We start from the raw sequence: 24,106 nt of genomic DNA on the forward strand, positions 1-24,106 counted from the left end.
TTCTTTCAAGTCACAAACCATTTTGTATTTATCAACCTTTTCAGACCATATGAAGTTTTTTTATGCATCTTTTCAAATATCTAATCAAAGAGACGCGCCAAAAGTAAAAGAAAAAGAAAAAATTGATAATATAATTTTGTGTCTGAGTGAGGTAAATCAATTGATATGTGGTAGTTTAGTTAGGTGTAAGTTGTTGGTTCGTGATTTGATTCATACAAATACATATTAATAATATTTTAAATTTTAATTAGGATAATAAGTTTAAAAACTAATTTTTTTAACATAATGATATTTAATTAAAGGCTGAAAAATACAAGTATAAAATGTAAAAAATTTAAACCATATATCCATACAACAAATAAACAAAATGGCCAATGATATAACTTTTTAATTATTTTCAGATGTTTATAAAAACTAATAATCTATCAATGAAGTAATCATAATTCCATATACATAACATTTCAAGTTTTAGTAAAAAAAAAGTTAAAAATATAATACTTTTATAGAATAGTAAGTATTAATGTTCATAAAAGGTTGAAAAGTATAAATATACATATATAGATAAATGATGTCATGTTTAACTAAATACAAAAAAAAAAAGTGAAAGAGTAAATATTTTTACAGTGTCTATCTACTCATTTCACTATCATCAATCACAAACCATTTTTCTCTTCCCTCTAAAAAACCAAACAAACTTTTTCAGCTTAAAATCTCGAAGGGCTAAATAAGGGTCTGAATTTTCTTATACATAAATTATTGTACACTGCACTTTTCTTTTTTGTTCACTTCTTTCATTAAAAATACCAACCACCCTTTCAAATCTTTTTACCATTTTACATACAAAGTGTTTGCCATTATTTAACACTAATTAAAATAATCAGATTTTTTTTTTGAAAATATTTTGAATGAATTTAATTTATTTTTTATGGTTTATAATTTTTTCTATATACAAGGCTTTTAATAAATGAACTTTATTATTATTATATTTTTGTGTGAGAAAGTTCCAAGGGCCTATATATATGAGTTTATGTGCAGTCTCTTTAAGAAACTAAAACATAGAAACTGTGTCTTTTTTTTCTTCAGTCTTAGTAAGTGAGAGCAATGGTTTTTTTCATGGTAATTTTTGGTGTTTTCTTGATTCTCTGTTTATGCTCTGCTCTTTTGCGATGGAACGAACTAAGATATAGGAAGAAAGGTTTACCGCCTGGCACAATGGGATGGCCACTTTTTGGAGAGACAACTGAGTTTCTAAAACAAGGTCCAAATTTCATGAAAAATCAAAGATTAAGGTAACAACAGCAACAAACAACAACATCATATGTGTTTTTTTTTTCTCTTATGTTTTTGTTTTTAATAATGTTTCTTAAATTAGTCAAACTTAAGCACTGTTTTTTGCATGTACTTTTACCTCAAAAAAATTTACTTTTTTTTGTGTGGCAGGTTTGGAAGTTTTTTCAAATCACATATACTTGGTTGTCCTACAATAGTTTCAATGGATACAGAGGTTAATAGATACATATTGATGAATGAATCAAAGGGTCTTGTTCCTGGATATCCTCAATCTATGTTGGATATCTTAGGAAAATCTAATATTGCAGCTGTTCATGGTTCAACTCACAAGTACTTGAGAGGAGCACTTCTTTCTATCATTAGTCCGAGTATGATTAGAGATCAAATTTTGCCTAAAATTGATGAGTTTATGAGCTTTCAATTGAGTGATTGGGATGACAAAATCATCAACATTCAAGAGAAAACTAAAGAGGTTTGGTTTCTTTTTAACATTAAATCAGTTCCTATTCTTTGTTTTATTAACCGAACTGAACTGGACCGGACGGCTTAACTGCTTGAATTATTATGGTTCAACTGTTGATCCGGCGGTTAAAGCAGTTGAACCATGATTTTTAAGTCTCATTGACTTGACGTGTTGTCTTTTCGGTTCTATGTTTAGTTCGGTTTTTAAAATATTTTTCAAATTTTTATTATCTAATTGATAATGATTTAACTTTCTAACATCAACTTTTTTGAACAGATGGTGTTTATGTCATCTTTGAAGCAGATTGCAAGTATAGACTCAAACTCCAAAATTGCTGATTCTTTCAAGACAGAGTTTTTTAAACTTGTTTTAGGAACCATTTCCTTACCTATTAATCTTCCCGGAACAAATTACCACCGCGGATTTCAGGTTTGATCATTAATCATTTCTCAATTTTTCGATGAATCACTAACACAAACACACGAACACCAGACATAACTTAACACAGTTAATAATAAAAATAGTACATGACCACAAATGATACACAGATGTATAGAACATCATTTACAATGATCATATGTCTGTATCCGACACTCCCATGTACATCGGACACATTTTTAGTATGATAAATCTGTGGTGATTATTTTGGTTTTTTAGAGTAGATTTTAATATAAGAATATTTCACTATGTTTTGCAGGCAAGGAAGAACATAATTAACATTTTGAGACAGTTACTAAAGGAAAGAAGAGCAACCAATGAAACTCACAAAGACATTCTTGGTTGTTTAATGGAAAATGAAGAAAATAAGTACAAATTAAGTGATGAAGAAATAATTGACCTAGTAATTACACTTATGTATTCTGGTTATGAAACTGTTTCAACCACATCAATGATGGCTGTCAAGTACCTCCATGATCATCCCAAAGCTCTTGAAGAAATTAGAGTGAGTACAAAATTTCATCATCATTTCCTTAAAAACAATTTTATTAAAAATATTAATAATCATATTCAAATAAAATTAATATTAGAAATTTTTTCTTATGGTTTTTATGGAATATTTGCAGAAAGAGCATTTGGCTATAAGAGAGAGGAAAAAACCAAATGAACCAATTGATTTCAATGATATCAAATCAATGAAGTTTACACGTGCGGTAAGACTATATACATTTTCAAATTATTTAATTAAGTTTAAATTTTCTTCTAATAATTTCTAATTATTTTTTAAAATTTTTTTATTTAATTTTTTCAGGTGATTTTTGAGACATCACGATTGGCTACAATAGTTAATGGAGTTCTAAGGAAAACCTCTCAAGATATGGAACTAAATGGTATATTTTATTTTTAAAAAAATTAAAAATAAATCTTTAAATAAATTAAAATTGTAACTTGAATAATAAAATAATTATTAATGAACCAAAAAAATGGTATCCCTTAGGATATGCATACCTGTCATTTTGAACATCAATTCAACAACCCTACTAAGACAACTTCACTATAAAACAAGTTTTACAGATAAGAATGTGTCTTTTCCCAAATTCCTTTTTTCCTTTTAGAATTAATTAAAATACTAACCTTAGAGCTGTCAAACAGAATTTGAGGAAGAAAAAAAAAGACAAAAAGGAATGAATAATTTAACATATTATTTTTGTAATTAAAAAAAGTTCTAATAATTTATGTTTTTTTTTCAGGATATTTGATTCCTAAAGGATGGAGAATATATGTGTATACAAGAGAAATAAATTATGATCCTTTTTTGTATCCAGAACCATTAGCATTCAATCCATGGAGATGGATGGTTAGTACCAAAAAAAAATTATTTATTTATTTATTTAACTACTAAAAATAATTATTTTTTTTGGCTTATATATATTGATATCATTTAAATTCAATTTGCAGGATAAAAGTTTAGAATCAAAAAATTATTTCTTGTTATTTGGAGGTGGTACTAGACTTTGTCCAGGAAAAGAGGCAGGAATCACAGAAATTTCAACTTTCTTACACTATCTTCTAACTAGATACAGGTGATTAATTTTTTAATTTAAAATAGAAATTTAACATTATAAATTGCAGAATTGATAAGTTAAGATTTATATTTATTTGAATCTTCATTTAACATCTTTTTAATGTTGATTGTAGGTGGGAAGAAACAGGGGAAGATAAACTAATGAAGTTTCCTAGAGTTCAAGCACCAAATGGATTACACATGAAATTTTCATCTTATAACTAGGGGAACACTTTATGTACAGTAGTCAGATATACAAGGTTGTAGGATGAAATTTTTCTTAAAAATATTAAAATAAAATTAGTTTTTCTCCTAGATCTAATTTTGTTTGAAAATTTATTTTTTGATTCAAAAATAATTAATTTAGAGAATCAATTTCACTGTCTATTCACCAGAGTCATAATTAAATAAAAAAAGTTGCAATAAATATTTGGCTTAATTGCAACTTTGGTCCTCCTATTTTATCTTTTTTTTCGATTTTGGTTCCCCCATTTTAAAACTGCGATTTTGGTCCCCTTATGAATTTTTTATTGAAAAAAAGGACAAAAATAGGGACTAATTTTGCAGAAAAAAGCAAAATAGGGGGACGGAAATTGCACAGAAAACTTAAAAAGGGGACTAAAATAATGGATTTTAAAATAGAGGGATCAAAATCAAAAAAAAGACAAAATAGGGGACTAAAGTTGCAATTAAGTCTAAATATTTTTATACTTCATCTTGAACAAATATATTTATTAGTTACACTTAGAAATATTAAAAATATTGAATATAATTTATTTTAAGTATTTCTTATGCAGTGAATAAGAGAAAAATAAATAATCTATCAAAGTCTATGGGTATAGTATTTGGTCAAAAGAGATAGTGCTTGGGCCCACGGGCCGAAATACTATGGGCTAAGATTTCGAGCCCCATGCTTAGTCTTGGAATATGGAATTTGGAATCAAATAAATTGTAATTTATACACCTCCACGTTTACAACTATATTTTTTAATTTATTATTCACTACGGTTCTATTTATAAGAAAGAGTTTACTTTTTATATACATTTGAATGATTAATGTATTTAGACAATATCTTATTCAAATATATTAATTATTCAATGTATTTAAAAAAGTGAATTTTTTCTTATAAGATCGAAGATATTTTTTAATTTTTAGTGAAGAATATACTTACTTTCTATATATTACTTTCAATAAAATTTAATTTGTGATAATGGGCTCTACCTTGAATCATATAAATATTATTTTATATAGAATAATTGAGGTGTATTATAAAAAATACAATATTTTTATAGACTCTCCAACTTTTTTGGATTCCCGCGGTGAAATTTCCAAAATGCGCTTATATTTCGGAAATGCATCTCCGTAGGCACCTTTTTATGAAAAAAAATGTGGTTTTGGATGTGCATTCCGAAAACACCTTTTTTTTTTAATAAAAGGTGATTTCGGAGATGCATTTCCGAAGACACTTTTTTTCTAGAAAAAATGTGACTTTGGATATGCACTTCTGAATTCACTCTCCTTGGAATATTTCTAAGATGGACTTCCAAAATATTGTCTGAAACAGAAAACATAAAACAAACGAACAAGGCTTTGATTTATCATAAAGCATCAAAATTACAAAGATTACACAACATGAAATTAAAGTTACATATTGTTAAACACGGGTAGTTGAGGATGAGTCAACATTTTGATAACGTCGGCTCCCGATCTTTGAAGTTTCGCATCCAACTCGATCGGACCCTTCGAAAAAATCGGTCGAAAGTTGTCCACAAACCGCTAAATCTTCGTCGTTCTTGACTTCAAATGGGGTGAACTGGACGTCTCCCTTGTCGTTAAGCGAAGGCGAGTGGTACTCAAGCTTGACAACCTTCCGATTTTCCGGGTATTTCAAGAGAGAGTTAAGCGACGTTATCAATTCCACGAATGGCGTGTCGCGCGAGAAACGAAATTAGACTTACATCGGGTAACCACTGCTGAAGTAGACAAAAGCTAGGTGGGGATAGGTTTGTGTCATTGCTGTTTATGGCTTCATGTTGATGAAAATGTATGGTGTATTATTTATAGACTTATTGGAGTAATAATTACCAAACAAACCTTATCTTGATTTCAGTGGATGTTTCGGAAATGCACTTTTAAAAACAGCCTTGAAGCATTAAATTTTTGGAAATGTACTTTCGAATTTAGCAGAGACTGAACAGAAAATTGATTTTTGATGTGTGCAGTCTGTTTTGACAAATTCCACAAATTAAACCAATACAAGCACATGTAATGAGCGTAACATAAACAATGACAACATTATATATAAGTATATTATATATGTATTGAATCGGTTTGATTTTACATTCTAAACGATAATACATACAAAAAATGATACACATCCGGTCATTACAAACAAAAAATATCCGGTAAAATCTAAAATGCTCCGAACCAATCTTCACCGCTTAGTTCTAAAACCTGTAACTTCTTAGACCGCTCTCTATTTTCCTCACGCTTTTGCTTCATCATTTTTTTCAAACTCTGTCATTCTTTCAAAAAACGGATCCGGTCAAGTTTCTGCCTCTTTTGTATGATGTGTTGTCCACTGACAAGAAGTAGCCGGAATAGGACACCCCGGTACAAATGATGCGGCTAGACGCGTCCAAAGGAGGGCGACTATGAAGCGGAAAAAATGTCTCAGAAAATCCAAATCTCGTCAAATCGACACACATCCGGAGATGCATTCTGAAAAAACACCTGACAGTTAAAATCCAACGTTTAATTTGAAATTTAAGTGCTTTCGAAGATGCATGTCCAAAAACACCACAAAATGGGTGTTTTCAGAGATGCATCTCCGAATTCTAGAAAAATCTGAAAAGAAAAATATTTCGGAGATGCATCTCCAAACCAAAGGTATTTTAGGGTTTTCAGCAGGGATTATCCCCACGGGGGATCTATAAAGAAATTGTCTAAAAAATTTGGGTGCAAAAAGTTGTTCCGTTTTATACTAGCCTTATCATGTTCTTGAATTGGGCAAGCCCATAAACAAACAAAATGTAGAGTTTGAGATTTTTATCTATCATACTTAAACCCGGCACCCCCTATAAACTTTTTTTTTTTTTTTTACATTTTTGGTTTTTTAAAAAGTGTCTATATTATCATATTTTTTTATATAATATCAAAAAAATTAGGTTATTTGAAAAAATATTGTATTTTTTGAATTTATTTAAAAAATATTGAATATTTGTAAAATATTCGATAAAAATGCATTTAAAAGTGTATGATAAAATACAAAATCTTTAAATTATTTGATGCATTTATAAAAATTTTAAAAAATCTGATACTTTTTATGTTTTTCGAATTTTCAAAAAAAAATTGTTAACAATATCAAATTCTCCATAAATACCTTTTTTTTTTTGGAATAATGTGATACAAATACATCGAGTTTTTAAAAAGTTCTATAAAAATCTTTAAAAATACTAGATTTTAGAAAATATGTGGTATAATTGTATCAGATTTTTAAAAAATTCAGTATAAATATATCATTTTGCTTGAAAATATCATATCTTTTAAAAAATCTGGCAAAATTCATACTAATTTGTTAGGGAGATTTGAGAAAATTTGTGTACTAATGCAAGGAAATCTCTTTTAAGGTTTCGGAGAAAAATTTAAGTTTATATATTTTAATGTGTGTTGTGTCTATAATCTCTATATGTGTTGAAGGTGATGATGTTTTCCTAGGAGTCGTTTTTCCCATCAAACGTTATTAGTGGGGAAGGTTTAAAGTTCTCTAAAATTGAGGAGTCCTAAATTTCGGTGAAATCATGTTTTGCAAGTTAAATAATCAAGAAAGTTTTCAATAACATGTTTTTAATAATCAATATGTTTTTGATGATGACAATTAAATGCAAGCATAACAAGCGACCAAAGATGTAAGTAGACAAAGAAGGTTTTTTTTTTTATCAAAAGAAGGATTTTGATGATCACTACAAACATTCTCTAATGATAACACTCAACTAAACTAAATCTCAAGCCTCATCTTCAAAAAGAATTCAAACAAATGTGTTAAGATTGGATTACTTGACAAGTTTTGAAGCTTCAAAGTGTGAAAGAGATGGAGTGTAAAAGTTCATCCTGTCGCGTCTGAGTGAACAATATGTTGTAAAAGCATAAGGACGTTTACGTAAAAAGGTATACAGTTATATCACACACACACACATTAAAATATGTTTTTAAACCTATTTTTCATAAAGAATTATTCCTAAAAATGTTTTGGAGTTGGGCCAGTCGAATGATAAACTATCTAAATGATTTTGGACAAAATTTGTAGTGACCGATCGATTAGCACTCATACCCAATCGATTGAGTTAGTGTTAAAATTGTCCTTAAACGTTTGGGATAGTGTTTTAATGGACGAAAACAACTCTATATCCTTTCCTTTTTAAACATCCTAAACATTTATTTTGAGGCCTTCCAATTGATTGACACATTAATTTTGACCCAAGAAATTTTCTTTTTTTGTGCCAACCTCTAGTCTATAAATAAAGGTCCTTCCTATCACATTTTCACAGCCAAAATCGTGAGCATTCTATCTCATACCTCACTCTCTCTCTCTAAAAATATTTTTCAATTTTCTCTCGCATATTTTTAGTCATAACGCTTTGAGAAAGTTCTTTTATTTAGCGAGGTATTCTTTGTAATTCTTGAAAGAATATTGTTGTAAATTCACCAAGAAGTGTTTTCCCTTGGTTGAAATATTTTTTGTGTTTGAGTTAAAAGCTAAACCCGTTAAAAGCTTGGTTTTGGAATTTAGATTCTAAGTCGTCGGTTCAGTCTGTAAGCTCATCCAGTTCAAAAGCTTTCTCTAGTTCAAGATTAGCCCGGATCAAAATCTCAACTTAGTTTGTGGTTATCCTGGTAAAAACATATGTTCGGTTCATAAGCTCATCCTGGTCAAAAGCTTTCTTTGGTTCAAGATAAGCATGTTCTAAAATATCAGTGGTTCGTGGTCATTCTGGTCAAAACCTCAGTTTGGTTCGTGAGTTTATCCCAGTTCACACACCTTATGGTTAAACAAAATAACTCCATTTAAGGCATGAGTAAAACCCGGTTGAGTTGACATTGCTAGCAATTCATCATCTAACAATTGACGTTGTCAAATCTTTTCCCTCAAATCAGAAGTTACATTCAAATTTCCCATCAAAACACCATTCTGAGTCCACTAAAACTAAAGGTTGAGATTCCATAACTTCTTTAACAAATCATACTCCAACATCATTAATTCAGCCTTATAAATCTCTTTCCGACTTAACGTGTCATCCACCTAATTTGCCTTACTCGGATGATACTTCTAAGATTGGGTATCATTGGTCTATCTTCTACCCTCCGTCTGGTGTATAAATGACTCATTCAGAGTAAGTAGTCATAACCTCAAACCTTTCCATATATTATGCTGCTGACAAAGACTTTTGCGAAGTTGTTGAATCTCAATGCCTTCCGAGTCTTCAAACTATAGAAAAATATATAATTTCCCTAGAATACTTCCTTGAAATACTTTTACTCCTTCAAGGTGATCTAGGTGGTCATACGAGCTGAGACACCGGTATACCACCTCACTTATGAACACTCGTAGCATATGAATAGGTAACTACCTTTTCTTCCTTACTGTATGGAATTACTTGCAAAACTTATTCCATAACAATGAGTCATTTTTTTCTACTAAAAGTTCAAACTCCTTCCGAATTCAAATGGATTAATCTGGTAGAAACCTTTAAAATTTTCCACTTATCTTATGCTATCGGGTGGCTTGAAATGTGCACTACTTTACACTTGGTGTAGCACCTAAATCCTAAATTTTACTATGACTTCAATCCAACTCACTGATTCTCCTTACTTTCAAATTCTTGGCTTAAGCCTACTCTCGAAGCACAAGCTCTACTAACCTAAGAGTCCTCGAGGTCGCCCAACCACGATTCTACCTACCACGCATATAGAATTAGGTTGATCAAGCCCAACACTACATATCATGATATTAAGAATCATGTTGGCAAATGCACATATGAGGTAGGAATTTATCATCTTATGATGTTTCAAGACAGGTTCGAGAATCGACTTGCTCTGATATCAATCGTATAATATACATTTAGAAAGTACATTATACACAATGTTAATTGGTATTGATACAACACAAGTGCCTAATGGCATATATATATATATATATATATATATATATATATATATATATATATATATATATATATATATATATATATATATATATGTGTGTGTGTGTGTGTGTGTGTGTGTGTACACACACACACACAAGAATAATATACAATTATGGCACATGATATACAATAGTGCCTAAACCAAACTAATATTTATGTATAATATCCATATTTGCACATAATCTACAGCGGAAGATCGCGATAACAAAAGTCTTCGAAACATCATTAGACAAACTTGTCCTTGCCTTTAACCTGCAATTATACACCTGAAAAACTACAATAATAGTGGGTGAGATAATAATCGCAATGATCTCTCCTATCTTATGGGTCGACTCGGCTCTAAAGGGATCTTTTATCGATTTCTTAACTTAAGCCATTCAACTTCATCATACTTGTGTACACTTACATAGGACAACAAGGACTTGAGCATCTAAGGAACTTATGCTTTGTATGGAAAACACATAAATTCACATAACTCAATGAATCATTATTCGAAAATGTCACAGAGCATCTTTCCGCGACCAAACCTACGTATTGGGCAAGGCTCGGGTCACGGATGTTTGTATGATTCAACTTTATTATGGACTCGGGTTCTCCATGGGACTCAAACTCACTTCAAGAACAAAATGGGTCTCGAACACACTTAGAATATCTTTCCTCGTTGGGACTCTAACCCACTTTGAGTTCCACCTCTCATCTATGGGACTCAAACACATTTATGGGACTCAAACCCATTTTTGAGGTACGAATCATTGAATCCACATCCCAATTCTACTTTACATAAGCGTCTTAATTGGGATGTGTGGTAAGTGCAAATTGTAGCTATTTTTGCATATACTTTTTAGTGCATTTATCGACTCTTTGTTGTTAATTTCGGTTGAATAAACCTAACTTTTGTATAAATATGTTAAGTTTGTTTATACTCGTGTTTTAATTCCTTTATGTACCATTTGATAGTTTTCGATTCATTTTATAGGTAGTGAGGCGTATTTGAAGTATGAGCAATAAAGTGATGAAGATACGGCTTCAAACGCGCGATTTTGAGCAACGGAACAAGCGCATCAACGAATAAGGCTCAAAACCAAAGAATAATAAATCACCAATTTGGTTGATATGTTGTCATTTTTAGATAGGAAATTGAATAAGCTTTCCAACGCTTCGAACCGGGCGCAAATCGGAGTTACGGTTCTCAAGTTATGGCCAAAACACTAAAGCTGATTTTTTTCAAGACAACAGTCAGCGTGCGGCGCGCCCTCCTGCGCGCGACGTGAGCTACACCAGATCCAAAATTGCATAAATAGGGGAAAAACACATTTTTTAGGTTATGATTTTGGGGTATTTGTTCCCAAAGTCATCACCTTCATTTTTTGTACATTAGAGCTTAGAAAACAACATTTATGGCTTGCTCATGGATGATTCGGAGTCGGGAGCTTAGTGGATCGTGTTTGACACCGCGAGAAATTGGGTTTTCTTCTCTTCCTCTTCTCTTTGTAACCATTTATGTTGGGTTTTTGTTGTAAGTATGCTTTGTTTATATGTATATTTATTGCTCATGGTGTTGTTTAATGCTTTTATTACAAATCTTCATTAGTGATTGCTTTCTCTATGTGGGTTTGGATTGTTGCAGAGATGGATGATTCGAATCCTGATTTAGGAAGAACATTTATTGGGTTTTAACTCTAGATATAGATTAGAACTTATAATTCACTTTAGTGTCATTTCTTAATGCTTCCGTGTTGCTCGTGTTGTGTTGAGAGATCGTCAACGCGAGTAATACGGTCGTTGTCTCACTTTGCGTTAGACATAACCTCCGTGTGAGCGATACGTGGTGATGTTGATTAGTAGTTTAGGTTGATTTCAACTGAGTAGTAAGTTTAAGTATTTAACGGGTATATGAGTTTCAAATCTCGAGAGTCTCTATTGTCCGACTAATGAAATTCTTTTGTGTTCATAAGTTAAATTTCCGCATTTACCGTCTAAACCCATTTTAACCCAAACTCATAACTAAGAATCCGTCAAACGGCAATTCAGTAGCACTAATCTCTGTGGACACGATAATTTCTCGGATAAATACTTCCAAAACTTTTGTTGCTTTACGCTTTACCGCTTCAACAATGTGCGCGATCAAAGGTTATTTATGAATACGTGATTAATCTCAATAGTCACAATGTGACAATTTTCATCAATCCCCATACGATTATATCACAACCATCATGGAATTATACATGATTTCCATGTGACTATATTACAACCACAATATATCATATTATGTTTCCAAACAAGCTCATTGCAATGCAATTATGACATCATTCACCATTCATTCCTTTGGCATTCTCATAGATGGGACGAGTCATCTCTAGCGATTACTCACTCATGGATGCACACTTAGGCACCTCTTATATATATGAGTATTGCATCCTAAGTTATTTACAATAACCTAAGTTATCTTTCTAATTCATTCACCTAGTCATTAACCTAGGTTTACCTCACTCTTTATCATGGGTTTTAACCATTTATTTTACATATAACACAACATACATGATTCATGAAACATACACAAAGTTCATACTGTAACCCCGATTTTCTAATTCATTCACCTAGTCATTAACCTAGGTTTACCTCACTCTTTATCACGGGTTTTAACCATTTATTTTAAATATAACACAACATACATGATTCATGAAACATACACAAAGTTCATACTGTAACACCCCGATTTTCATTTATTAATTATTTTTCTTAGCTATTTATTTAATAATCATATGGTATATTAATTAATTAAATTATGTAATTTTGTGAATATATGAATTATTTGAATTAATTTGTGATATATATGTTTTGGGTTAGTAAGTGTGAAAATGAGAAAAATAAATAATTGGACCTATGTTGTGTTAGCATGAGAAATAGGGGAGGTGTTGTTTGTTAAACCCATTAGTGAGATAAAAGTTAGAAAAGAGTTAACTAAAAATAAAAGAAAAAAGAGAAAGATAGTAAGAAAAGAGGAAAAAGAGGAGAAGAGAAAGTGAGAAAAAGAGAAGAGAAGAGAAAGAGAGAAGAGTGTGCAACCTTAGAAGCTCAAATCCAAGGTAAGGGTAGATTTTTATTTTATTATGGGAGTATATGATATATATGTAATAGTTAGCTACACGATTTAGAGATTTTGTTCTTTAATTTCTAAGTTTTTACATGTTTAGGGTAAAATCCCTAAATTTTCATGATTTTGAAATTATTAGTTTTGATGAAAATTATTGAATAATAATGAGTAATTATGATTGTTTATGATTAGTACGAGAGTTAGGGCAGAGGAGTCTTTAACCTTCAATAAAAATAATAATGTTGATGAGTTCAGTGTTCATATTTTTTTCTTTTGTCTTCAGCGCTAGATTACTTGGTTTGATTTCATTATTCTCTTATTGAATGTGAATATATGTCTGGTAAAGTAATGGTTTCGGTACTGTTCATTCATAAGTATATGAATTGGTAAGTTAAAGTGATGGCATCTAGCTCATAGAAAATTGATACTGTTAATTTAGATAAATTGTTATTGTAGCGCTTAAGTTAAAGTGATGGCATCTAGCTCATAGAAAATTGATACTGTTAATTTAGATAAATTGTTACTGTAGCGCTTTAATTCGTGGAAATTAGTACTGTTAATTTATAATAATGTTTTTTTATCGATATAACAAATTGGGTAGACAGCAATTTTATACGATATAACCATGTGGTATATTAAAATATTGTAGCCATACTTATGAGTCAAACATCACGTTTCAATTCACTAGTACATCATGTTTCAATTAAATAATATATATGATATTTCATTATAATAATAATAATAATAATAATAATAATAATAATAATTTAATATTATTAGTATAATATTTTTAGGTGTTTTGAGTTAGAGATGAATATTTAGATTATTTGGCAAACTTAAGTTATTTTTAATTATGTTAGAGTTGTTAATAGGGTTGTCAGAGTTGTTTTCGAATTGTTTAGAGTCAATTCTGATAGACAGTAAAATTAAAATTGAAGGTATTTGACTTTTTATAGTTATTTCATTATTACTTGAGTCAGACCGTTAGCCAATTAAATTCATAAGAGTTATTCTTATATATTTAGAGTTGTCAGTTTATGATGTCGGTGCTTACATTCTCGTTGAAACTTTACAAATTCATAACTCTCAAACCGTGAATTTGTTTTGAGTACCGTTTGAAGCTTTAAAAAGCTAGGGCGGCATTCTTTTCAATAAAAAAGTTTTGTTGGCAATAGGTTATTTAATCATTATGTGGTTGTGTAAAATGACATGTATGTGTGTATATATATGTTAAGAATTGATGATTAATGGGAATAATATTGTTTGGCTTTGTTGCTATGTGTATTTGTGATATGTTGAGATGGTTAATGTTATGTTAATGCATTGTTGGTGATAATAACATGATATATGTTTGTTTGTGCAAATAGGTGAGATAATTCATGTGTGATGAATTATGTGATATATGCTTATATGATTAAGATTTGGTGATGGTCTTAATTGTATATATTGGTTGTTTTACACATGCATTCATGTGGAGCTTATATTCCGGTTTGTGGTTATAGTCCTAATGGGGATTTGGAACGGAACTATATGTTCATGGGAATCTTATTCTTCTGGGGGAGCTTATACTCATGTTGGTGGCTCAAATTTGAGCGAGGTGAACCTGATGTTCAGGATTGGTACCACATGCATATTGCATTGAGTTGCATTTGAGTCACATGTATCGATGTGAATGTTATGTTTTGGTGTGCAATGTGTGATAATTGAATTAACTGCTACACTCTGATAATTGTGATTGATTATCTTTGGTATTTTGAATCCATGAGCAATGTAGTATATGTGGATATATGAGGTGTATTGAAATATGTTGAATACACGAATATGTGAAGTGTGATGAATTCAATTGATAAATGTTTGTTATGCATTACTTATTATTATATATTTCTATAATGATGTGGATTCTCACCCTTTTGTTGGAATGGTGTTTTATACGACATCGCTTAGTTATTGATTCATGATTTGAAGGATACCTTGTATTCCTTTCTATTGTTTTATTTTAATAAAATTATTTGATGTTTGGCCATTATGCCTAAGTTTTTAATAACGCGAAATTATTATGAGACACTAATATGTTTTGTTTGATCGAATGAGTCCGCTGTGAAAGTGCGTTTGTTTGAGTTATGGAAACATGAATTATATTTAAAGTGTTATTGAGCATGACAAGTGTTTATGATTTTTGAATTATGTGTGACACCCTTGAATTAATATGCATGATATTTTACTGATTTATGTTATATTTTCGCAGGGTTTAGAAGAGTGTTACACATACCCTTGTCCAATTAATATTTGAAACTCAGTCATGGTTTAATAAAATCATAAGCTTAAAAAATGCTCCCAAGTATTATCTTATTACACTATAGGAGAGCTTTCTCAATGAGTTTTCCAACGCATTCGATCGCGTCTCATTTCGAGTTGTGAAACTCAAGATACGATATTTTAATGTTGCTGAATTTTCATGACACCAGATTTCGCTAGGCGAGTAATGCAATCTTTGAGCGAGCCTAACATGCCAAAAATCTCAAAATCTCACTTTTAGACCCCTGTCCTTCAACCTCTAACCACCAAAACTATACTCAATCCTATTATAACATATTCAACCATTTTATACCATGAAATTAACATTATTCCACTGTATCCAGCCTCATGTCAATCGGAACTATGATTCCCGTTTTATGGTAGAAACATGAACACAAAACACTTTTCCGAGTATCAGAACCCTCGCTTGGTAAGCTCGGGGAAATTTCTAAGCGAGGTGAGTTAGAAAGATCAAGCCTCTGGATTTTCCCTTCCTCTCTTCGTGAGACCCGGCGAGGCCTCCAATTGAGCTCTTGCCTAACGAGCTCCCAGCGAGGCTCAGGAAAAGTAATTCAAAGTGTCACTTTTCCTTAAAAACACCATGCTCCCAACAAGGCTCGGGCAAAGTAATTCGAAGTGTCACTTTTTCTCAAAAACACCATGCTCGCTTAGTAATCCATTCCTTTGCTTAGCAAGGCCAGAAGAAAAATTTATGCTTCCACTTGTTGTTATGCTTGCTTAGGGAGTTGTGCCCTCGCTATCGAGGATGCCATAATCCATTCAATGGGAAAACGTGACAGGATGAGGTAAATGAACAACACAACATCACAAAACATCATATTACACCAAAATTGTAACACCCCAAATCTACCCGGTAAATTATAAGCGAAAATCAGAGTATTTTAAAAACTTTCAACATACAATGGGATGTCACATTTCAACTTAAAACAACAAACAACTTGTAATTCATTTAACGATGATACATAGCATTCGGAAACATAACTCTATTCAATTGAATCTAACTTCAACTTATAAATTAAAATAGATTTAGAAACGTCTTTTATACAACTGAAACAACTTTTCATCAACGAAGTACTTAACGAAATTTTAGTTAATACTTTCTTCAAATAAAATAAATGTCAACTTAGAATACAACAGTTATAACATCATAACAATTATTCCTCTGAGTGCTACGTATCAGAACCAGACCCTCATGACTTATCATAGAGAAACATAAAGACTTCATAAAGTTACTTCGAACATCCACAACTATCCTTGGGTACCTGCCCATTTCCCATGGTAGGGAAAATATCATCATAAGGGGTGAGATATCTTACAATATAAAAGAATGCATGATAAATAATATCGGAGATTTAGATCATACATAATTTTACCACTTCTCATCACATAACATCTTACAATAATTTTCATCACAAAACAGCGTATCAATAAAATACGACGTTCAAAACGGCAACAATGTCATTAATCAATTAGGACAACTTATTCAAATTCTCAATTATAATGTCATCACGTCACAACAAGCATCTCATCATCTCAATAATCCAAACACCATTCAAATTCAAATGCAAATCAAATGCGACTCGACTAATACAAATGCATGTGGTACCATTTGGAGTAAAACTCCCATCGTCTCAAAAATTTCCATTGGGCACATCGTCGCTATTTGCCATTAAGGCCGTCGTGGTTGCCATAATTTTCAGGTCGTCGTGTTTGCCATAATTTTCAGGCTATGCAATGGATGCGACTCAAATGATGCACATCCATAAATACAACATAAACAATATGTCACAACATGTCACAACATCGTTTAAACCACATCAACTCAATGCCAAGGTTCTATGGAAATAACCATATCATTACTATCATAGTAATTCATCACGTCTCAATCACGTCGCTATGTCGTATCATCGTACAACATTAATTCACTTCACAATACATCATAATACAACTTATCAATATTGACCATAGGATCTACAACAACAACAAATTACACATACTAGCAACAACGAAAACAATTTTGTCATATTAATAAAAACATCAACTAATTCATCATGTTAATAACAAAGATCAACAACTTGTCTTATTAACAACAACATCAACAAGTTCATCATATTAACAACAAACATCAATACTTCGTCTTATTAACAACAACATCAACACATTCATCATATTCTACAATTCAAGTAACATCATAACGCGACATATTCAACTTCTTAATAAAAACATATTCATTGTTAATTCATTTCAAGGCAACATTATCAACTCATATCTATCAAGACGTACAAATGATTTCATATAGCATACAACATTATTATCAATTTATGCATACCAACACATACAAAAGTATAAGTCATATTAAATAACCTCCTAATGAATCTCAATCCATTTTTGTAAGATAGGAATTCATTTTATCTTTCCAACGGTCCAAACGGTGCGTCAAACGGGCTTACGGATCAAAAGATATAAATTTTCAAAGTTTTGGAAAAATCCGCCAACACAGTGATGTAACGGGTTATATGATTCATGTAACCGGTTACATCAGTTCCAGTAGTGAAAATACCCAATTTTTCTTCGATGTAACCGGTTACCTAAACCATGTAACCGGTTACATCATCCTAAATTGCCCAAAAACTGCGTTTTCCCCCGTTTCTTTACACATGTAGCCGGTTACCTCAACCATGTAACCGGTTACATCACTGAAGAAGTGTAAAAAGCTGTATTTTTATTCTGCTACGGGATCCTCCCTTCAAACCCCAAAAACCCATCTTTTACACACCATAGAATCATTATAAGTCATAATTTTTTAAGTCCAACACCAGCATCATGTAATTATTCAAATACCCACACCAATTTCATCAATTACACCAAAAGTCATACATTATTCATAACATTCATAAACACGTTAGAACTCCAATTCTTCACACATTCATGGATATACAATTATGAAGCTTAATCTCTACCATACTCATCATCGTGTCAACCCTTAGAGAGTAAGAACCCCACTCTTACCTTAGCAAAAGCTCCATCTTCTCCAATGGAGTTCTTCCCCTTCATGCCCTAGCTTTCCTTTCTTCTCCTCTTCTTTCTCTTATTTCTCTTCTTTCTCTTCTTTCACCAAAAATGAGTTATGAGACTAAATCTCTAAAACTCTAACTATTACTATCTCACTAATGGGCTTAACCCATAATCCATCTATTGTGTCATATCTCTACCACTTAGGCCCAATACTACTAATTTCATCATATTATATCGAATAAATCACAAAACACACTATAAATAAGTAAATAGTCACATAACATAAACGAATATTATTCCCAATAATATTCCACAACTACAATCGATCCATAACTTAAATAATACCAACTCGCGATTGTATTTCTCCGACTAGTCCGACCATAACTTAACTGCTCAAATCAACACATTAATCCAATCTTGCCTTTAGAATAATACCGATAAATCCCGGCTTCAACTAATCCCAACAAATAAGTCCTTGATCAATTTAATTAAATAATTAATTAAATTCGGAGCATTACAAAAATAACATATAAGAGTCATCGGATAACACATAGAAGCATGAACAACAACAAAATCATCATGTACTAACAATAATTTTATGATTAAGTAACTACACATAAATCATAACCTCATTCCCATGAAATTTCTTTCCCCAAATGCTAGCTCTACCTTGAATCTACCTTAGTATATGAAGATGTTGACAGATTTAAGATAGAGTGAAGATGACCCAATCTTTTGATTTCCAAATCCAAGCTCTTCCTCTTCCTTTTCCCCTTTTTCTCACTTCTCTTCTTCTTTCTCCTCTTTCTTCCAATTTCTTTTCTTACTAACAAAGGCAAGGTTAGAATGGAAATGATATAAGAAAATATCTTATGAAGAGATATTTCTTCTAGAGGTTAATTGACCATTCATTAATGTTATTAAAATGTTCCTTTTTTTACTAATTAACAAAGGTTAATTAAATTAAATTAGAATTAAGCTCATATGAGTTTATTAATTACTCTATTTGTCCCAAATGACAAGAAATAGACCATATAGGAACTCAATTGGTCTCAATTGACAACGAATAGAGTATTTACGAAAATATGGGTTATTACATTTGGAACGTGAAAAGGAAGTCAATTTCACATGGGAAATGGAGAGGTTGAATGAGATATTCATATTCGAGAAGTTGTTTTCTAAGATTATGGTGACTGATCGAGAACTTGATTTAATGAATGTCAATGGAGTTTTTTTCCGTTCTCATTTAATCTTTTATGTACTTTCCATATTGTGAAAAATGTTGGGGAAATGCATGTTGCTTGTTAAAGAGAGTATACAAGTTCGGTGATAAATTTGTGAAATGAGATAATTTATTCAAAGCGGTTTGTTGAGTATGAGAAACACTTATAACATTTTGAGCTAGTATGTTCTAACGTCCCTTTCTTTGTTCATTATGTTAGTCAAACATAGTTGTCTCCCTATAAGAAAAAATTTAGTGTTGCATGGTCCAACCAAATCACTTATTTAAGGAACACGACAACAAACAAATAAATATTTAACATGTTTTTATAGTTACTACGTAAATAGAAATTATTGTTTTTAAACTAATACTGTAACAATATTTTATAGGTTGAGTTTGGTCATTGGATACTTAAAACATGTTGCATACTAGATGAGAAAATCTTAATAGAAGTTGGATGCATGTTAAGGGTTCAGCTTGGTTCAATCAATGCTTTATTTTAGGAAAGCTTCATTAACATTAAGCATCAACACAATACTTCTTTTTAGGCATGATTGCATTGTTTCGTGTAAAGAAAGTGTAAACACCACATTAGAAAGAGTTTGAAAGAGTGGAGCAAATAAGGGTCAACAAGGTTGCATGTGGATGCTTCGTTAAAACAATTCATGGTCTCCGTTGTGCATATGAGAGGAGCATGTTTCTTGGATGCCATTAATACATGAAGTCATTGAAGAAGAAAGTGAAACACATATGAACTTAAACGGAGAATGTGAAGATTTGAAAATAATACTTTAACAGCTTAGATATTGTTGATCGGAGGTGATGAAGAAAAAAGTGTGAACTTTGCAAATCCTTGTACAACTTCACTCATAAAATTTAAGTTCAAAAAAAGGGAGTCAAAAAGAGTAAAAAGAGAGCAAGAGAGTAATGTGCATTGTGATCTCTTTTTTATTGGGACCGTTAATTTCTTATTTTCTTTTCATTTCATTTATGAATGGAGAAAATTCAGTGATTCATTGACCAAATTTATTTATGAATAATGAGCATGACATTTTACTTAAAGGTATAGGTCGTCATTTGCTAATTCCATACGTTTAATTTCCAAGGTCCTCTACATGAAAAGACTCAAAGTTTGAATCTACAAGTAACATTGCATGTGGTCTTACAAGGGACAGCAATATAACTGAAAATTAGTAATATTACAAGGGACATCAATAATCAATTTTATGTTAGAAAAATTGGTGTAACTAAAACTAAAAATCATTGTCTCTTTTCCAACCACAAAAATGACCAAATCTCACGGCAAACCACACAACCTTTGAAAAAGTCACAACTTACCTTAAACATTCCGAAACCTTAAACTAATCCCACACTTATGCCGATAACTCAGCCACTTCCACATGTTACATCACTATTCACACACCCCTTATATTCCTTCACACCCTCCTTATCTTTCCTTTAAAACACACTCACATCTCTTTCTCTCAACAATTCTCACTCTCTCTTTGTTGCAACAACCATGGCTGCAACTTCACCTCCATTGAAAGATGAACTTGACATTGTCATCCCTACTATAAGAAACCTAGATTTCTTAGAAATGTGGAGACCATTTTTTGAACCTTATCATTTGATCATTGTTCAAGATGGTGATCCTACAAAAACCATCAACGTTCCACCTGGTTTTGATTATGAACTTTACAACAGGAATGATATTAACAAGCTTCTTGGTCCTAGGGCTTCTTGTATCTCGTTCAAAGACTCTGCATGCCGTTGCTTCGGTTACATGGTTTCCAAGAAGAAATACATCTTCACCATTGATGATGATTGTTTTGTATGTTTTTTTCAATAGTTTTTCTCTTTTTCTTCTTCTTTTTTGAGTTTGTTTTTATATGTTTTTTTGTTTGTTTTTGTGAGTGTTAGGTTGCTAATGATCCATCTGGAAATAAAATCAATGCACTTCAGCAGCATATTAAGAATCTTCTGTGTCCATCAACACCTTTGTTTTTCAATACCCTCTATGATCCTTTTAGAGAAGGTGCGGATTTTGTTCGCGGATACCCTTTTAGTCTTCGCGAGGGTGTTCCGACAGCTATCTCTCATGGACTTTGGCTCAACATTCCTGATTATGATGCTCCTACTCAGCTTGTCAAGCCACTTGAGAGGAACACTAGGTATGTATAATGTACTATCTCTCTCTGTTCACGCAGTCAGCATATCAGTGGTCGTTGAATCAAGATCGAATTGTATAGATATTTTTAATTTAATATTTATGTTGATGTTATAAGGTATGTGGATACTGTTTTGACTATACCAAAAGGAACATTGTTTCCAATGTGTGGAATGAATTTGGCATTTGATCGTGATTTGATTGGACCAGCTATGTATTTTGGTCTCATGGGAGATGGTCAGCCTATTGGACGATACGATGATATGTGGGCTGGCTGGTGCTGCAAGGTTCTTTTCTTTCTTTTCTTGATGATATGTGGACGATATGATCTATGTAGCACCGACCCCTGTCCGTGTTAGAGTCGGTGTCTGACGTGTCAGGGCCTGTCGTGTTTCCGGTGTCCATGCTCTGGTTCATAATAGTTAGACATTATGAAGCACGGACGCATAACCGACACAGACACTTGACATGTGGACATTGCGAGGTGTCGGTGCTACAGAGGTTAGAAATTCAAGTTTGAGTGGTAAAAAACAATCTTACATTGTTAAGAATCATTTTTTATGTATGATTTGTTCAGGTGATTTGTGATCATTTGGGGCTAGGGATCAAGACTGGACTCCCCTACATCTATCATAGCAAAGCAAGTAATCCATTTGTGAACCTAAGGAAAGAGTACAAAGGGATATTCTGGCAGGAAGATATCATTCCATTTTTCCAAAATCTTGTTCTTCCACAAGAATGCACAACTGTTCAAAAGTGTTACATTGAAATGTCAAAGCAAGTCAAAGAAAAACTTGGAAAGATTGATCCTTATTTTGACAAATTGGCAGATGCTATGGTCACTTGGATTGAAGCTTGGGATGAACTTAACCCTTCCAAAGCATCTTAGGCCAATCACAAAGCATAAAAAAATCTTATACTACTAGAAAATGTTGAAATAATGACGAAAATCAGAGACGGAAAAATATAAGTTGGTCGCAATATCGGACGTCTCTAACGATTAGAGATGGATTTTGTCTTTTTCTGTCTCTAAATTTTTGTCACTATTTCAACTTTTTGAGATAGTTCGTGAAGTGCAAACATGGCCGTTGATCTTGAATTTGAACTATTTATACTGTGTGCTTTTTCTAAAGTGTTTTGTTTTTGATATTATTGTACCCTTAGAATTTGCAGCATTGTTAGCTGTAATTCTAAATTTTAAGACTTTGTGGTTTGAGGTTAAGAAGCAATAAGGTACAATGATCTAGGTCATTGTTACTTGTGATTTTTGTTTTATGAGTTCTAGTGATCTTTGTTTGTTGGATCTTATATCATTTTGGAAGCCATGTGTTCTTATGTGAAAACATGTGTTATTGGAAGAATGTTAATGCATGGTTTATTTAGTTGTTATTAAATCTTTTAAGTATAAATCACTAGTGTAACGATTAAACCATTTTTGACACATGTATTCAATCAAACTACGTCGTTTTTTTAAGTTTCTTTTTAAAAACTCGACATTTGACCCTAAAACCGACTAATTCACCAATCAAACTACATCACATCGTTTTTGACATTTGACCCTAGAACAAACTAATTCAGAGATCAATTATAATGTTGACTAGCGTGGGACCAGAGCAAAGATCTATATGGACCTATAATAACTGCAGTATGAATGTCTATGTCCTTAGAAGATTTGGAACCTTGTGGCATTGATTTCTTTTCAATAATGGTACTGCTGCATGCATCAGAAAGATCTAGCTAGATGTGATTTTGGATCAATTGGGTGGACACTATTATTGTTCTTATCCTTTCAAGTTTCAACTTTGTAACTGCTTCTGCCATGTACTAAAACTCTCTGAATGTGTTTGCTGCATTATTGGTAATTACTAGTTCTTGTACCCTTGTTTGTGTTCTTGGAAAAACATATGTGGACTTATTTTACCCCCTCACCGACACTAGTACTGATTCTTTTAGGGGACACAAAAGTACTACTAGTGATATCTCATTAATAGCTTATCGAAATAAGTTATGAACTAGTAAAAAAAAATTTACAAGCTTTTGAGAATAAATATTACTAAAAGTAACTTATGTTACCCTTATATACAATTCTAAAGGTATAGAGTGATTTTACCTAGAATTGATTTTAGAATGATTTTGCCTATATTTGAAAATCTTTAAAATTCACGGCAATAATGTACGATTTGGAAAAGTCATCAATAGTAGCTTTAGAAAATCGTCAAGAGAAGGTCTTGAACTTGACATGGCCATGGATGACTTTGCTTCCAAACACAACTTAAAGTGTTTGATTCTTTTAAAATAGAATTGATTTTATATATAAATGTATGTTTGGTTTA

At 31.8% G+C, this 24,106-nt stretch overlaps 2 protein-coding genes across 2 annotated transcripts; both read left to right on the forward strand.

Moving 5' to 3' along the window:
* Nucleotides 1–1,061: 1,061 nt before the first annotated feature.
* LOC131628644 (cytochrome P450 85A-like) lies at nt 1,062–4,070 on the forward strand. The gene is made up of 9 exons (XM_058899473.1): nt 1,062–1,289; nt 1,441–1,762; nt 2,030–2,182; nt 2,451–2,696; nt 2,818–2,904; nt 3,003–3,081; nt 3,442–3,548; nt 3,650–3,774; nt 3,890–4,070. The coding sequence occupies exons 1-9, from the start codon at nt 1,102–1,104 to the stop codon at nt 3,978–3,980; spliced, it is 1,398 nt and encodes a 465-aa protein (XP_058755456.1). The 5' UTR covers nt 1,062–1,101; the 3' UTR covers nt 3,981–4,070.
* Nucleotides 4,071–20,940: 16,870 nt separating this feature from the next.
* LOC131628645 (UDP-arabinopyranose mutase 1-like) lies at nt 20,941–23,167 on the forward strand. Its single transcript, XM_058899474.1, has 4 exons — nt 20,941–21,437; nt 21,527–21,777; nt 21,892–22,060; nt 22,351–23,167. Exons 1-4 carry the CDS (start codon nt 21,126–21,128, stop codon nt 22,660–22,662), a joined length of 1,044 nt encoding a protein of 347 aa, XP_058755457.1. The 5' UTR covers nt 20,941–21,125; the 3' UTR covers nt 22,663–23,167.
* The last annotated feature ends 939 nt before the right edge of the window (nt 23,168–24,106 follow it).

Source organism: Vicia villosa, unplaced genomic scaffold (genome assembly GCF_029867415.1).
Source record: "Vicia villosa cultivar HV-30 ecotype Madison, WI unplaced genomic scaffold, Vvil1.0 ctg.000470F_1_1, whole genome shotgun sequence".
Taxonomy (NCBI): Eukaryota; Viridiplantae; Streptophyta; class Magnoliopsida; order Fabales; family Fabaceae; genus Vicia; species Vicia villosa.